The sequence below is a fragment of the Mytilus edulis genome, chromosome 1 (assembly GCF_963676685.1).
Source record: "Mytilus edulis chromosome 1, xbMytEdul2.2, whole genome shotgun sequence".
Classification (NCBI taxonomy): domain Eukaryota; kingdom Metazoa; phylum Mollusca; class Bivalvia; order Mytilida; family Mytilidae; genus Mytilus; species Mytilus edulis.
Window position 1 is genome coordinate 109,104,645 of NC_092344.1, and position 17,167 is coordinate 109,121,811.

The following is a 17,167-nucleotide window of genomic DNA, read 5'->3' on the forward strand; positions in this document are numbered from 1 at the left end:
ACGGATTGAAAAAAAATATCACAGTCCATGCTATCAGTTTATATATGGTGATATATACTCAAAAGTTACTTGTTTGTTTAGTAATTTATTTAAAATTGTCTTCACCTGTGATATCTTTCTTACATAATTTTAAAACATCATTTTAATTTAGTATTTCCGCACGTTCCATATACAACATTAACATTAAATCAAATTAATGTGGTCAATTTATCACACATTATAATTACAAAAAAAATCACTTCCTATTATTTCTTCCTCGTGTCCACGAGGTTCTTTAAGGTAAATTTACCATAATCCGATCAATAGTTATTGATCGATTAGCACACATATAATGTTGTCTGTCCGAGATTACGTTCTATATACATAGGTGATCATTAGAATTGTATAGGATGATCGTCAAGTTGAATAACATGCTGTCTTTGTAAACTCAACGATGTAGAACGGACCCAAACAGCACTTTATTTATAAAAATTGTGACAGTATTTCTCATTCATATCTAAACAAAGTGTGGGTGTCGACGATTGAATCACCCCGAAAGGCACACCACGACAGACAACAATAAGAGAGGATGTGTATTTCCTATTCATATTCCGTTTATAGTGGAAATAAAAAAATATTAGGACTTTCATAAATGGATAACTATTTTGACTTTTCCTTCGCTGAAACATGCAAAATTAAATTGATTGATGGCCGTTCGTCGATCCTTTGTGATTTACCTAGGACAGGTGTTAATCACTGTGTTGATATTACTTCGAGGTGTATCGGGTATGTACATTAGTTCTGTATGTTATAAACTAGTGGTCTTTTACAGTCAAAATTGATTCCCCATAATTTCTCTTTGTTTGTCACTGAAAAGCAGACATATTCGATTTTTTAACATTTAACAATGATTCAGTTCAGAGCCAAACTGCTCACATCTTTTTTCTGTTTGATCATGTCGTTTTGTTGCTGTTGTCCAAATTTTCAAATGGTTGGAACTGAATTTCCTTAACATGATAATCATTCAATTCCATTAGGATACCAAAGTTTATATATCATTTTTTTTATTATCTCTCTATATTAAGTCAGGAAAAGTACAATGTGTGTGTATAAAGTTTGAGTAGGTACAGAGTGGTATTTGTAAGCTAAAAAGTTTCAAAAATAATTTGGTGACTTTTTGTAGGGTAGCTACCTCTACTTAATGGTGATTGACTCAAACGTCAATGGTTAATGGTATATTTTGTTGTGCCACACACTTCATATAACATATATATTTTTTGTCTTGTATAGTACATTGTAAAACTATAAAACTGAATTTTGATGAAGACATAATTCAAATCACATACAATTTTATGAGACATTGTCTTATTATTTTTCTTTTATGAGACTAAATAATTGATAAACTGCACCTTCTCATAAATCTGAAACAATTAAAATTTTTCATAAATTTTATTTAGAGTAATAAACCGAGGTGGGGACGTCAGTTTTGACATTGACGTGGATAAATATCAACATTTGAAATATTACATATTTGACAGGTTGTCCTTGCCGGGTTATGAAGCATGAGATAATTATGGTCATATTATTATCATTACCACCACAGAAAGGTGTAATATTTACATACTTTTCAAGTGTGTAACCAGTACAATTATACACCAAAAACGTTGGTTTCTATTAGGTGTTCGTTGGTTTCCCCTGAACAGAAGATTCGCTTTTAATGTCAGTATTAAAACCTATAAATTCAAATCTTCCTAACCACCCTTCAATATTAGTCTCAGCTTGATTTAAGATCATCTTTGATAGACAGTAATTACCTCAGCAACCGGTACTCACTGCAGATACTAAATCTAGATATACTATTGTTAAAATGAAATAAAATCAAAATAAGTATATATTACACGGTATTTTAACTAATATCCTAAGGATCTAATGTTAAACTAGATTTTACATGGATACACTGGCTAGAAGGCTTTTTCGTATATATGTAAAACAATTTGATTAAAATGCATGTGTGCACACCTTTTACTTTAAATAAAGGTTTGACTTTTTAAGATACTTAAAAAAAGAGTTGTGGGATTAAATTGAAAAGATTATGATAACAAACAAACCGTGTAATTTTTACGTAACTCGGGAGTGTTATCGTGTTATGTTATTTTCTCGGATATCATTAATAACTTCAGACCATTGCAATGAATTATTCAATTGGTGTATCAAACACGTATAATACACTGAAATAGGGCAGACTGATTTTATCGTCCAAATATCTAATTTTATATGAAACTTATACGAGACGGAAACTGTCAACTAACAAAATGTATAGATTTGACAAGAAAACTGATATCTACGACAAAATTATCTGTAAAATTGATATTTTGATCGTATCTACCTCTCGTGTTTAAAGTGTTCCTAAGATATACTAGAAGTACCGTATTGTTTCAGCTGCATGTGTTTTATATGAAGTTTAGCGGTAAAAAAATATTGTACACACGCTATTTCGTGAAAAAGCTTGCTTCACTTCAACCGTATTTGACGAAAAAGAATAATATTTCCTCAAAACTCTGTTGATATGACAATAGTTTGCAATGATTGTTTAACAATGGCATGGGTGAAGAAGCATTATATGTCACTGTGTGTGGTTGTATACACATTTATATCCACGTTACTTATTATCCATAGGTCTCTTTAGTTAAATTTCAATTATAAAAAAGAACACTAGATATTGGATATGTATAAGTTGTTTCTGTTTCTTTTCCACATATTTTTTTTTATGCAGCTTGAAAATGAAATTATGTACCATAATTGTAAATAAGACAATACATGTATCTACTAGAAAACCAAAAGACCCCCTCCTCTTGATGTATGATGTTGACTGGTCACTCCCTAAATAATTTCACCTTATAAATTCTCAGTTTTTGAAAATCATATTGTCTGACTTTTTTCACTTGATCATTTATCATTTAAGGAAATATTTGCATATATTTAACTCGAGTCAATTGACACCACTTCATAAATTTATAGATTAAAAATAGAAAATGATGAACATAGTTCGATTACAATTATCAACGCATTATCTGTTCAAACAAACCTTCAGTACTTGACCTTTTTTGTACGATAAAAAGCTTCAAACAATACACAACAGATATAAAATTACTACATATGTTGTTCGATCCAATATGTAATGTAGTAATGTGTATACAATATTTATTAAGAGAAAATAAATTTCGAGTTTTTATTGATTCGTTAAAATTTTTTTTTAGTTTCGATCCACTTAAATTCAGTTGAAAGACGAAAGAAACACCAATACAAATGGTGACCTATACATGTACATGCACTTGGTTTTTAAGATCTTAGTTTTGTGTATAACAAATTGTATTCCCTTATTTGATGACAAATGTTTAAGACATAGCTATGAAGAAGGAAATTGGGATTCACGACTAGAGGTTACTATCATGGATATATCAAACTTAACAACACTCCTCTGACTAACACACTGATTCTATCTTCTCTCACCATTAGTTTCTATTAACTGTTAACTACCCGTGAAAAATAGCAAGATTAATATCATCCCCAAAAACTCTTAAAAAGGGTTAACTCATTACTACCGTCTTTGATAAAGTTAAATGTCTTCGAGGATTAGATTTCATATTTTCACAATTTTTACACAATTTGTTTGTGAAAATGGGAGAAAGCGCAATGAAGTTCATAGTTTTGCCTCAAGTTGGGATTTGATATTATTTTAGAAACCTTTTGTGTTGATTTTATACACCTGGGTAATTGTTAACAAGTTAAATCATACCATTTGATTTTTAACATGCACAATCTTTAGGTTTAAAACATTTTTGACAAAACGTGAACGGAAACGATAATATGTTTCTTTTGAATTAAGACCTTAAATGTTGAAAAGAAGTATTATTAAAAATTCAATATGTTCAAACTGTCTGCCTTTCATCCTTGATCCTTTAACATAATGTGAACTTGTACGTACAATATACAATATAGGACTTGTTTGACTTTGTATCAATAAAAAGATACAGACTATTTATTGTTTATAGACAAATATTTGTAAAATAGCATATAAATGACATAACTGTCCTTTGTCTATAAGGTATTTGTTAACTCGTATAGTTTACCTGTAGTAATCCAAATAAACATATCAAAAATAAAAATCTATAATTGGCCTAAATGGTTTAATTTAAACCTCAATATTTAAAAAAAAATCAATCTTTTGCTAATGATTTCATATTACTTCGTTTCTCCTGCTAAACAATTTTCTTATGTATGCACAAGAAGAGATTTATGGATAAATGAGAAAGCAAAAGATACATGCAAACCATCCAAATTACTATCGTCCAACAGCGCAGGTCAGAGATATCTGAATACCACATATAAATAATATATACTAGTATGTAGTATAACAGTATAATACATCCATATCCTTACCAATTGTTATATTTCCATTTTACTTTGACCACTTGGGTTTAAGTGTATCAGTAAAATAACCCTAATTATGATCACCATCACCGCGATATAGCCGCGGTGTTAAGCGATCAAAAACTAATCGATAATAAATATCACCACAATCACAGACAGTACTTTCTATAAATCCTCGTCTTTTTTCAATAAACATTAAAAAACATAAAAACTAGAAATCTAAATGCTTATGAAATTATTGCATCAAATTAAACTTCTTTCTCATTGATACTATTTTTCATCTGTTTATGCACATGACTCAAAAGCAGCAGCCTGCAAAATCTTAAAAACTTTCCTGACAATTCATTAAAAAGGTATTAAAAACCAGCGTATTTAAAAGGATATTAAAGTTAACCTTTTTATACTGACAACTTCAATTTAGAAACGATTTTTTTAGATTAAGATTGTATCACCTATAATTAATTGTGTTCATTTTGGTCGCCACACTAATACAATTTATTAAATTTGTCAACAAAAAAACAAAAAAAAACCATGCGAATTTATAAAATTTGTAAAAAAAAACCAACATGCGACCTGATATTTATTTTAGGTTTCATTAAACATTTAGAGAACATTACTGAGATAATGTATACTATTTTCACCTTTCCAACATTTACATTGTAGAAGTTCGTCTTCCGTTGTTTTAATTATAATTTTGGTCAAGCTATTACACATTCATATTCTCTCAGTAGGATGACTGGAACACATTTCCTTGTTTTGAAATTTAATTGGCGACTAAAAAAATTGATAATCTATGAGAAAAATCAGATTGTCTGTTGCTGTTATTTCTGGGAATGTGACTGAAATAGATTATCGTATATTTTCGTTTCCGTGTAGGTACGCGCGTTATTAGTCATTTTTGCAAAATTATTTAGGTCAACAAATCCGGTTTTCATCCCGAGCAATCAATTTTTAAAATTTATTTTCAAAATCAATTTTCAGGAGGAAAATGATATACCGAAGCTATTTATTTATCAACCTTGGATCCTGACTAACTGCACGAAATGCCTTCAACAACAGCACATAGCGCTGAATAACATTTTTATTATACAAAAAAGTATTTAAAATTGTCGAAAAAAGCTTTAAAGTAAATGAAATAGACTCCCCAAATTTTATTAACTAGAATTGGATTTTTGCATGTTTTAGATTATCCAACCCTAGGAATGAAACAAATATAATGTCAAGTTGCCCTACTTCTTTTAAAATTGGAACATGTTGAAAACACTTACATGCAACAATGTTTCATTAAGGAAAGTTTGTCAGGTATAAATAATCTTGTTTTTTGTTCTGTTTTCCAGGAGACTGCACTAACTGCAAGCCAGATCAATGTGATAGCAGTCAAACATGTGGTGAATGTGATGATGGTTGGTGGGGTAACCCATGCTTTAAAAGATGTGGTTCTCAATGTCCAACGATACAAACATTCACGGGAATATTCAGTAAAGTTTGTGATAAAGACACTGGTAAATGTAAAGGTGGTTGTAGAAACGATGTCTACGGGGAGTACTGTGATAAACAATGCAGTAGCCATTGTCTACAGCTGACAGGAAGAATATGTGACCTTGTCAGCGGGAAATGTTTACATAGTTGTACTCAAGGTTACTATGGAGAAGATTGCACATCAGCGTGCAGTAAAGGCTGTTATCCTATACTAGTGAGAGGTGCTGGTTTCGTAAACAAATGTAGTCCACAAACCGGAATTTGTGAAAGTGACAAGGACTGTAAACCAGGCTGGTGTGGAACAAAATGCGACTTATCATGCGGAACTAACTGTAAAACTACACATAGCGATTTTTTTCGGGAAGATGTAAAGCAATGTTCTTGCGCAACAGGAAGTTGCACAGATGGCTGCGAGTCCGGTTGGTACGGGGAAAATTGTGAATGTACATCAGATAATCTAAAATGTGATGAATTTGGATGCAATAAAACCACAGGACTGTGCAACTCTTGCCAACCTGGGTACCATGGGGATATGTGTGATCAGACTTGTCCTCAAAGCTGCGGACCAGAAGGGTGTCACAGAAACAACGGAACATGCATAAACTGTAAAAATTATTTATATGGACCCCAATGCCTATGTAAAGGTCATTGCGACCTTGCTGGTTGCGATAGTCAAGGTGACTGCCATTCATGTGCGCCAGGTTGGCATGGAAGTCGCTGTCTGGACGCATGTCTTGGAAACTGTAAAGAAAAATGCGACAGATATAATGGGAAATGTATTTTCTGTCGTGATGGATTCTACGGAAAACAATGCAGAGCGCGTTGTCCATTAAACTGCCACGAAACCCTCTGTGAACAAGATACGGGACACTGTCTTCAATGTGTGACGGGATTCTATTCAGAAAATTGCTCGTTAACGTGTCCAGTTGGATGTGACAGCTCTGGGTGTCAGCAACTAACAGGAGCTTGTTATACCTGTAAACGTGGTTTTACTGGAAATCAATGCGAATGCCATGGATATTGTTCGGGAGAAGGATGTATTAGCACTACCGGCTTATGTAAAAACTGTCAGTCTGGATATTACGAAACTTCTTGTGACAAATCATGTTCGAAAAATTGTAAAGATAATAAATGTGAAAGACAATCTGGAAAGTGCTATTCGTGTAAAGATGGATATTATGGATCTGTCTGTATGTGCTCAGGTAATTGCAAAAACGACAAATGCAATGAGCGCGGCGTATGCGCTGAGTGTTCCAGTGGTTGGTATGGTGAATTCTGTACCATCAAATGTTCCGTCAGCTGTGATGGTGAATGTAACAGAATAAATGGATTGTGTGAACGATGTAAACCTAGCTGGTATGGTCCACAGTGTAAATGTAAAGGACACTGTGCTCAGAATAGCGAGAATAGTTGTGGCATAGATGGAATATGTTCTGCTTGTTCTCCTGGATGGTACGGACAAAACTGTCTCCAAAACTGTTCATCAAATTGTTTGAGAGAAGATTGCGATCGATATACAGGAACTTGTAGCAGTTGCCAGGCCGGATTCTTTGATAATGACTGTCAAAGTATATGTCCTAACAACTGTTTAAGTTCCGAATGCTCAAAGAGTGGTGGAAAATGCAAGCATGGATGCAGGTCTAGGGGATTTGGAGAATTTTGCAATTCGACATGCCCGCAACATTGTGATGAACAGGGATGCACAGGCATTGGTCAATGTTATGGGTGCGAGTTTGGATGGTTTGGTTTGCAGTGTCAATGCAGAGGTCATTGTTCTGAACTCGGAATGTGTAACGAAGATGGAAGGTGAGAAATTATTATTTATCAATTTGATATTTATTTGATTAATATAAGAATAAGAGATCTGGTCAATTGCGATAACTATCCCCCAAAATTCAAATGAAGTGGATGTAAGCAAGCATAGGAAACATACGGCCTTCAACAATGAGGTAATTCAATTCCATATAGTTAATTTATAACAAAACAATTTGCGAAAAACAAATATGACAGAACGAACCTACGACAACTGAACAAAAGGCTCCCAAATTGGGACAGGCTCATACATAATGTGGAGAATTTAAACTAGTCTTTTGGCGCTAAATCCCCCCCCCCCCAACATTGGACAGTGGTGTAACCTTATATAAACTCACCTGACCCGAAGTGTATAGAGACTTTAGAGTGCTTTTTTCTTCATTTGGCATGCTTCGTCTGTTGCGTCCTTTTAACATAATCTTCTCTGCAAGTACTTTACCACACTCATTTAATATTGGAGTATTCAGTTCAAATTGTATTCAATGATCCCGTCTGTCATCCAACATGGCCGACATGGATATAAATAGAGCTAGCACATATGGGTATTATGCAAGAATTGTCTATCATCTTGAAAACCACTGTATATCTAACCGTAGCAAGATGTTCAAAATAATATGAACCGCAAAATTTGTATACAGTTTTATCATGTCTGCAACTCAATACGCATTTGATTTTAAAATTGATTGTGAAAGCCACATTTAGTTTCGGTTGTTTAACGTGCATTGTTTTCTTGTATTTACCAGTTGTAGTCGAAAAAACTGTCATCTGAACACTAATCATTTGTCATCAGAACTTAAAGGTATGCACGTTTTTTATACGCCCGTCTTTTAGACGGGACGTATTATGGTATACCGTTGTCCGTCCGTCCGTCCGTCCGTCGTCCACACTTCGGACAATAACTCAAAAACACTTTCACCAATTTCAAGTAACTTAAGTGAATTGTTTATATCTATTGACGTAAGCTCCCTTTCGTTTTTTTTTAACTTCAGATTTTAAGTTTTGGATTTATGGGGCTTTATTCATAAAAAAGGGGGGATTTTCAACACTTCGGACAATAACTCAAAAAGGCTTTCACCAATGTCCATGAAACTTTGGTGAATTGTTTATATCTATTGATGTAAGCTCCCATTCAATTTTTATAAATTTCAGTTTTTAAGTTTTGGATTTATGGGGCTTTATTCATAAAAAGGGGGATTTTTAACACTTCGGACAATAACTCAAAAAGGCTTTCACCAATGTCCATGAAACTTTGGTGAATTGTTTATATCTATTGATGTAACAAATAATACTTAATAAAATCTGATGAAAACATAAAATTTGTAAAATCTTTAGTTCAATTTAAAACATTAAATTTCTTGTAAAAAATAGGTTCCATGAATGTCATACGTTTGTACTATTATTGAATGGTTGCAAGGATGAAAGCACATTAGCAGTCCCTGAGATACTAACTGTTCCCTGAGGCATATATCATTTTATGATAACATTTTTACTATCTAAGCTATGGATAAAAATCAAATACTGTTTTTGCATATAGGATGCTTTACTCTTGTTAAAATTGGTTGCAATTGAAATCACAAATGATACCTTAGCATTGCAGCTTTTTTTATAGAGTTCGGTTTCGGTGGAAGGGTTGAGCGCAATAAAAAATGTTATAAAACATAACTAGTCTACAATAGCACATAATAAGTGAACAAATGACAACATGAAAATCCTAACATGTGACTAAATATTCCTTAAAAATGTTAAAGGGTGTCATTTTATGAAAATAATAAGGAAATCAAGTCTCCTAAACATTTATCAATATGATCATCTTGTGAATATTCTAAACAATAAAAAGGTAATAATCATTATCCACCATATTAAGCACCATTTGAACAATTTTTGCATACATCTTTGTATAATTTAGTATGGATTCCTTACTGTGTTCAACAGAATCTAACTATGAGCAATATACCCCAAGAAAATTACCTTCTTTCAAACTACTATAAAATTTGGAAATCAGCCATAGAATTACTAAAACCCATAATCATATATCACTTTCCTTATATTGCATTGAAGACTTCTATGTTATATGCCAATGTTAATGATATTTGTTTTTTATGCTAAATATTGAAAAGCTGAACTAGGTTTAATCATCAGTGTCTTCTTCACTGTAATCACTGTCCTCATCATCAGAAAAATCCTCATTTTCATTCTCAGAAGAGGCCTCCTCATCATCAATGAAATCCTCATCCTCATCATCAATGAAATCCTCATCTCCATCATCAATGAAATCTTTATCTTCATCATCAATGAAATCCTTACTTTCATCACCTACTTCCTCATTTAGATCATAACTTTCAGTAGAGTTATGATCACCATCTTCACTTTCCCTGTTATCTTCTTGCTGCTCCTCATTGTCATTGTAGTCTTTTTTGCCATTTTTATATGCCCGTCGTCTTTCAAACAACTGGCGTATCATGCGCTAAAGCGCAGCCCTTTATTTAATAAAACTGAGAATTTTAAAACTAGTTTAATTTTTGATAGATTAATTATTATCATGATTTAATTTCCAGGTGTGATCAGTGTAAATTCGGATATTTTGGAGAAAACTGCAATCAGACATGTCCTCAAAATTGTAAAGGAAGTTGTCATAGAGATGAAGGTTCATGTGATCAATGCGTTCTTGGTTACCATGGTGAATTTTGTAATGAACCATGTCCTTTAAATTGTAACAATGATATTTGTAATAAAACCGACGGTTCTTGTTCTAATTGTGACGCAGGATGGTATGGGTCCAAATGCATATGTACGGGACAATGTGGACCTGGGGAGTGTCATTCAAATGGAACTTGCTTTACGTGTGCTGTTGGGTATCATGGACTATCATGCAATGATTTGTGTTTGTCAACTTGTACAAGGAAGGGCTGCCTACGTCAAAATGGACATTGTCTAGAATGTCCAGTGAAAACGTCTGGATCGTTCTGTAATTGTAGGGGATATTGTTTAAATGGTGAATGCAATGCATCAGGTATATGCAAGAAATGTAATGCATCATGGCATGGAAACAATTGCGATCAGTCTTGCCCGAAAAATTGTGCGACTAAAAATTGTGATCGCGAAACAGGTGCGTGTTCTGACGGATGCATAAAAGGCTTTTTTGGACAAAAATGCACGTGCTTAGGTAACTGTAAAAGTGGATGTGATGATACAGGAAAGTGTTTTGAATGTGAAGATGGATGGCAGGGTACTCAGTGTACCCAAAAATGTCCAGTCAATTGTCTATCAGCATGCACGAGAAACAACGGACATTGTCTTCAATGTAAAGCTGGTTGGTATGGAACTGAGTGTACATGCACTGGACATTGTGATTCTAGAGAATGTGACGAAAACGGAATTTGTTTTTCATGTGCTGATGGTTGGTCAGGGGAAAATTGTACACTGTCTTGTCCGAAAAATTGTAAAGACAACATTTGCCTACGTAGTGGAAATTGTGTCAGTTGTAAAAGTGGGTGGTATGGAAATACGTGCCAATGTTCTGGTCAGTGTTCAGATAGAGGCTGTAACGTGACCTCTGGAATTTGTCATGAATGCGAAATCGGTTTCCATGGAAGAATATGTCTTGATTCATGTCCTCGAAACTGTGACAATTCGGAATGCACACGTAGCGGTCAATGTATGTCTTGTATAGCAGATTGGTATGGTGATAAATGTTTTTGTTCGGGAAACTGTGATATATCGGGTTGCAACATAGCATCACACGAGTGTTACAACTGTGAAAAAGGTTGGCACGGTCAAAAATGTCTGCAAACATGTCCTTTCAATTGTGATGACACGGGATGCAATAGAAATTCAGGTGACTGTTTGTCATGCGTTCCAAACCGTTCCGGAGATAAATGCCACTGTATTGGATATTGCGATGATTCTCATCCGAACATGTGCACTAACACTGGAGACTGCTACAACTGCAGCAATACTTACTTCGGGGTTAACTGTGATCAAATGTGTTCAAAATACTGTGAAGGATGTGATAGGAAGTCCGGATCGTGCACTAAATGTAAGCAAGGTCTTTATGGTCAAACATGTCAACAGACATGCAGTGCTGATTGTATGGAACTATACTGTGGGAAAGACGATGGAAAGTGTATACGTTGTGGCCCAGGTCAATATGGCGATTTCTGTGAGAAAAATTGTAGTTCTAATTGCATTGGTGGATATTGTTCTCTAAATGGTACATGTCCACTGGGATGTAAATCTGGGTGGAAAGGTTTGTCATGTATAGAACCTACTGGCATAAGTTTGGTATTGATTGTAGTCATGTCAGTTTGTGGACTTGTTATATTCTTGCTGGTGTTTGTTTTCATCTCATGTGCCTGCAGGTAAGATATTTACACATTTTGTTTTAAATTTCAAATATATCAATATATCATAATTGTATGTGTACCTATACTACAGCTCTAGCTAATGGTAATCAGTAGGTGTAATCGTTTTAGCCTTGTATTTCTTAGTTCAGGATATATATATATATATGTTAACAATTATATATTTATTAGTAATCGGGAAGGATGTACCGGAAACTATGCTCGATATGGGTTGTTTTTTAACGAAAGACCACAGCATATAAATGACAAATTGTTTTATTGTTGCTTTTTTCTACCTTCATATTATGAATATGGTAATTTGTGTTTTAATATTATAACCTTTGAATAGGTTAACGTGGCACCATATATGTTGTTTATCTAGAGTCACATTTAAAAAAAATAGCCGTGTCTTGTTTACAGAAGAAAAGAAATGACAAAAGCAACTTGTATAAGTACAACTAAGATATTATATATATCACGTAGTGTACAGTGTTATATCAGTAAAAGTAGTAAGTCAATTTCCCTCCATTTTTTTTTTTTTTTAATTTTTAGGAGACGGTCATTATTTTGTTGAATGAATGATATTTAAGGAGCTTTACTGCCAACTTGATTTCTCTCTCACATTAGATATAAAACAAAAAATACATGTTCAGTTCTTTGCTCAATTTTTGTTTCCAAGATGAAACTGTTCATCATTTAATAGAAATTGATAAGTTGATGAATTAGGCTTATTTTTGCTAGCAGCGTCGAAGTCTTTTAAAGGTCACTGACGTACCTTACAACAATAAGCGTTAAGTTGACAGTAAAGCTCCTTTAAGATGCATGAGTTGTAACATGGTGTTTGAAAGCTTAATACTAACACATTGTTTATTATTTCTTTTTGAAATATGTTGTATATTAAAAACAAGACATGCATATGAGTATAACGATGACAAATAAAGCGATTTTTATGTGACAGCTATGTTACTTTGTCTGATGGAATTCATTGTGATACTGCATGTTATGCATAGTTTTGTTGTATTAAAAAACCGTAATGTATACAAAGCCGAATAACCTAGCTACGTTACGCTTATGCTTAAAAATAAAAAAAAAATACTTTAGTTGAACGGATGTGAAATCTTTTGAAGTTGGATGTGTTACATACAGGATTTATTCATTATACAACAATTCATTCTATACATGAAAAATTGTATGCATTTTATGTAATTTACAGTAGAAGAGACCCAGGGGATGGAAAGGGAAAATACACAGCAACAACACATTTAAGGAGATGGGGGACTGTAGTTCGTACTCATACACCAAACATCCACCATCCTGCTAATAGAGAGGCTAACAACGGACATATAACAGGTATAAATATTCAATATAATGTAGTACCAGAGACATGTTGTATGATATAAAACCAAAAAAGTAAAATAAAATAACAAAAATACCGAAAAATTCAAAACGGAAAGTCCCTAATCAAAAATGACAAAATCAAAAGCTCAAACACATCAAACGAATGGGGCAACTTTCATATTCCTGACTTGGTACATGTATTTTGCTTATAAATCATAGGCGGATCCAGGGGCCATCCATTGTGGGAAAAATTTGGTTGATTATATATGGAATTACTGAAGCATGACTGGAGTCAATGCCCCCTCTTTACAAAAAGTTCTGGATCCGCCACATAGCGTAGAAAATGGTGGATTTAACCTGGTTTTATAGATGGCTCAACCTTTCTGAGTCGAAAATTGATGATGAGAAGCCACAGAGTTATATCACATACAGATAATACACATCTAACATACACCGTTATACAAGCCGTGCTAAGTATAGTTGCTTACATACATAATTTATAAGGTTCAATTAAATTTTAACAGTCAGAAAAACATGATAAATCCATTATAATGTCTAACATCTTGAAGTAGGCCATAAAAATAACATGATATAAAACTGTAAAGGCAGGTAAATAACAGCACAGGAACCGCATTCCTCGATCATTTGTAATGGGATCCTTTCAAGTATTTACCCGTTTAATGTACTAGAAAGGTGTCATGTAATAGAACAATGCATAAACTGTCTTGACATTGTATGACGGGTACTCGTAAACTGTCGCTGAATTATCAAATCAAAATGAGTAACAACATAAGTGCTACTTCACTGACACGTAGATGTATTAATCTTGTCTGTGATTTGTTAATTTTGAGTTTTAATTGCGCTGTTTTTTTTCTACTAATGTATGTTCATTATTCTTTACAGATAGGTATATGGATGCTGAAATGTAGAATTAGAGATTCATAGTCAGCCTACAACTTCCGCTTTTAACGTGCAATACAAAACTAAAAAATCCATTATGTTCACAAAAATACTCGTGCCAAAGTGATGACTAGTCACAAATACAGTGCTTCAACATGTGTTCACAGGCTTATAAAGCTGCTGCAGAACATTGTATTTAACATTATGTATAAGTCTTTGTAAATGAACTGTCTTTCGCAAAATTGCATTGGTGTTAAGACTGAATGGATGAAACCTGAGACTAGTGAGTAGTCTTAGGATAAAAACAAGGTTATGTTGGAATGAAAAACCTTTGTTATCTACTATTTACCGTCAAAGACGTTATCATTAGAGAGAGCTAGAAATATATTGTGGTTACTTTTTTGTCATAGGAGTAAAACCATAATGTTTTTGTCAGTCTTTTTATTTTTGTTATTGCATATAATTGCATATATAAAGGAAACAGTAGTTGAAATCGTTGCTGTTTTGTGGGGCAAAGGGAAGAAATCCGAATCGTCCCTTCTGCTAACATTAGTTGATAAAGTTATTTTCTTTTATATCATCAGTAGTGTATGGTTCTATAGTTGATATTATTAATCATTTAGTTGATATTATTTTATTATTTTTCAAAGTTTCGTTTAAACATTTGTGTTTGAAGCTTTCTGCATGTGTTGACTATTTTATAAGAAGACCAATGTATTGCTTAACGCTATTGTTTAAAATTTTTGATAGCGTGCATTTTATCCTTTTGATGGTTAACCTATATTCATTCAATGAGACAAAACATTTTGTGGTTATTTTGTTTCTTCCATTAAGAACCATACTTCTTAATTAAAGTAATTAAACAAAAGCAAATCTATATTTGCAAATACTTAGTATATTTATAGGAATAATTGTAAAAATTGTTGATTTCTTGCTACCAATTACTACCAAAGGTCATTTGTATTTAACATTGCTTGTCTTGCCTTATTGTCTCATTTTACTTTTTCTTATTTCTTCGTTTTACTACATGTATTTACTCGATTTATGTATAGCAAGGACGTCTATCTGCAAGATCACCTCTATTTCGCTCAAAGTGGATTTTGTGTTAGTTATATGTTTCTCCAAACTCCGAAACAGCGGTATAACGTCCTCTTTGCTACGCTACGTTGACTTTTGAGTTAAAGCGAAGCAACGTCGCCACTGTTTCGGGGCTTGATGTTTCTCCTCCACATTGAAAAGGTTTACTTTGTAGGTGTTGTCATTTATATGTTTACCATTTTGTTTATAAATAATGTTTATACAATGCTATGATTGTACATGTAAATAATATTATCTTTATTTATTTGATTTTTTGTTGGATTAAAAGTGCCATTTGACTTGTAAATCCTGCTGATTTTTTGCTTTGTTTGTTTTATTTAGATAATTACAGTGGGAAATAACAAAAAATAGTTGCTATTTAGACTAGAAATTTGAAGTATGAAATTTTAGTAATTGAATATTCATTATTTATTTTAGATTGAAAAGATTTTTTTTTTAAATATTTAGCTCTTACAGATATAACCAAAAACAAAAGACAACATTTTTGGAAATCCATGTACATTCCGATTGTTTGAGTTTTATTGTTAATGAAAGTTTAAGTTTGAAGTCAATTGAACAATGTGTGTGTCATGAAGTAATTGACTAGGCTAGCTTTATTTCAACTAACATCACCATTTAGTGCTTTAAAGATAGGATTTGGTATTTTGAAAACAATATGTGATACACATGAATATGTGCCTTATACATCATGTCAAAAATGCCATGAAAGTTCAATGTCTTTTAGATTAAAAGAAGGTTTGTAATTAATAAGCTGATCGTTGTAAAATAGAACACCGAAACATTCCTTAGTCAATCCATTTCGAAGCATTTAAAAGTGTGCTTAAGTGTCCATTGCAGCAAACAACTAGTGGAAATACTATTATATTTGATATTTTTGGTTGCTGTAATCATACTTTAAATTCAATAAATAATTACAGAATCAGTGCTATTAATATAGTATTATCTTAAAATGAAACAAAATTTGATAGAATACACAGGGTCAGTGTTTTTATCTTGTAATATGACGAAGAACCAACACTAGGGTTATTCTGTCTAATTAATTTAAATCAGCATTCTTATTTTTACAACGACTTATTTTGTAACATCACTTTCTACTTACCTGTATGATGTTAAAATGTGAACATTTCTTTTACACGTATTAATATTTCCATATTCCATATTTTGTGTCAATGTTTATGAATTTAGCTTTGTATTTACTTATTAAAATTTTCTACAACTCAGTTTTAGTATACTTAATCAGCAAATGCGATCTTACTGCCAGTAATTATGATGCAAGTTGAAACACCATCACGTCCAGACAAACACAGAAGTAAGTGGGGAAACACTGAAAAACTACAAATCAAGAAAATTGCAATGTCTTCCCCTCACTTTGAAATAGTGGTTTCTGTCTCTCGGTATTTTGGTTGGGTTCGTATTTTCTTTAGTTTGATATGTTCTGTTTTTTGTCGTTTTATGCCATGGCATTGTCAGTTCGTTTCGACTTCATTATCCCATAGTATCTTTTGTCTGTCTTTCATTACCTAACTGGATCAAGTTCTGAGTATAGTGTTAATGCGTATATTGTAAGGTGTTCAAGAAAAAATTAAATTAACTTGACTATAAATTGAATTTTTAGGTTTAATTTTTTTTTAATTCATTCTCAGATGACAAAATAAAGATTCAGAATGTAACGACCCCATGCATGCAAAGTTGATTTTCGATCGCGTTTTTTTTTTAGGCTCCTTTTGTTTTAGCAGTCCCCATTGTAGCATTTTTAGTTTTCCAAACATTAATTGGCGTGCTGGCGTGTA

At 32.9% G+C, this 17,167-nt stretch overlaps 1 protein-coding gene across 1 annotated transcript; it reads left to right on the top strand.

Moving 5' to 3' along the window:
* Positions 1–206: 206 nt before the first annotated feature.
* On the top strand, positions 207–16,597 carry LOC139517455 (multiple epidermal growth factor-like domains protein 6). The gene is made up of 5 exons (XM_071308508.1): positions 207–765; positions 5,748–7,695; positions 10,257–12,059; positions 13,255–13,391; positions 14,283–16,597. Exons 1-5 carry the CDS (start codon positions 687–689, stop codon positions 14,306–14,308), a joined length of 3,993 nt encoding a protein of 1,330 aa, XP_071164609.1. The 5' UTR covers positions 207–686; the 3' UTR covers positions 14,309–16,597.
* The last annotated feature ends 570 nt before the right edge of the window (positions 16,598–17,167 follow it).

Coding starts and splice junctions, on each gene's coding strand:
- LOC139517455 (XM_071308508.1), top strand. CDS start 687: ATGGCCGTTCGTCGATCCTTTGTGATTTACCTAGGACAGGTGTTAATC. Junction 766..5,747: donor ATTACTTCGAGGTGTATCGG/GTATGTACATTA, acceptor TCTGTTTTCCAG/GAGACTGCACTAACTGCAAG. Junction 12,060..13,254: donor TTCATCTCATGTGCCTGCAG/GTAAGATATTTA, acceptor TGTAATTTACAG/TAGAAGAGACCCAGGGGATG.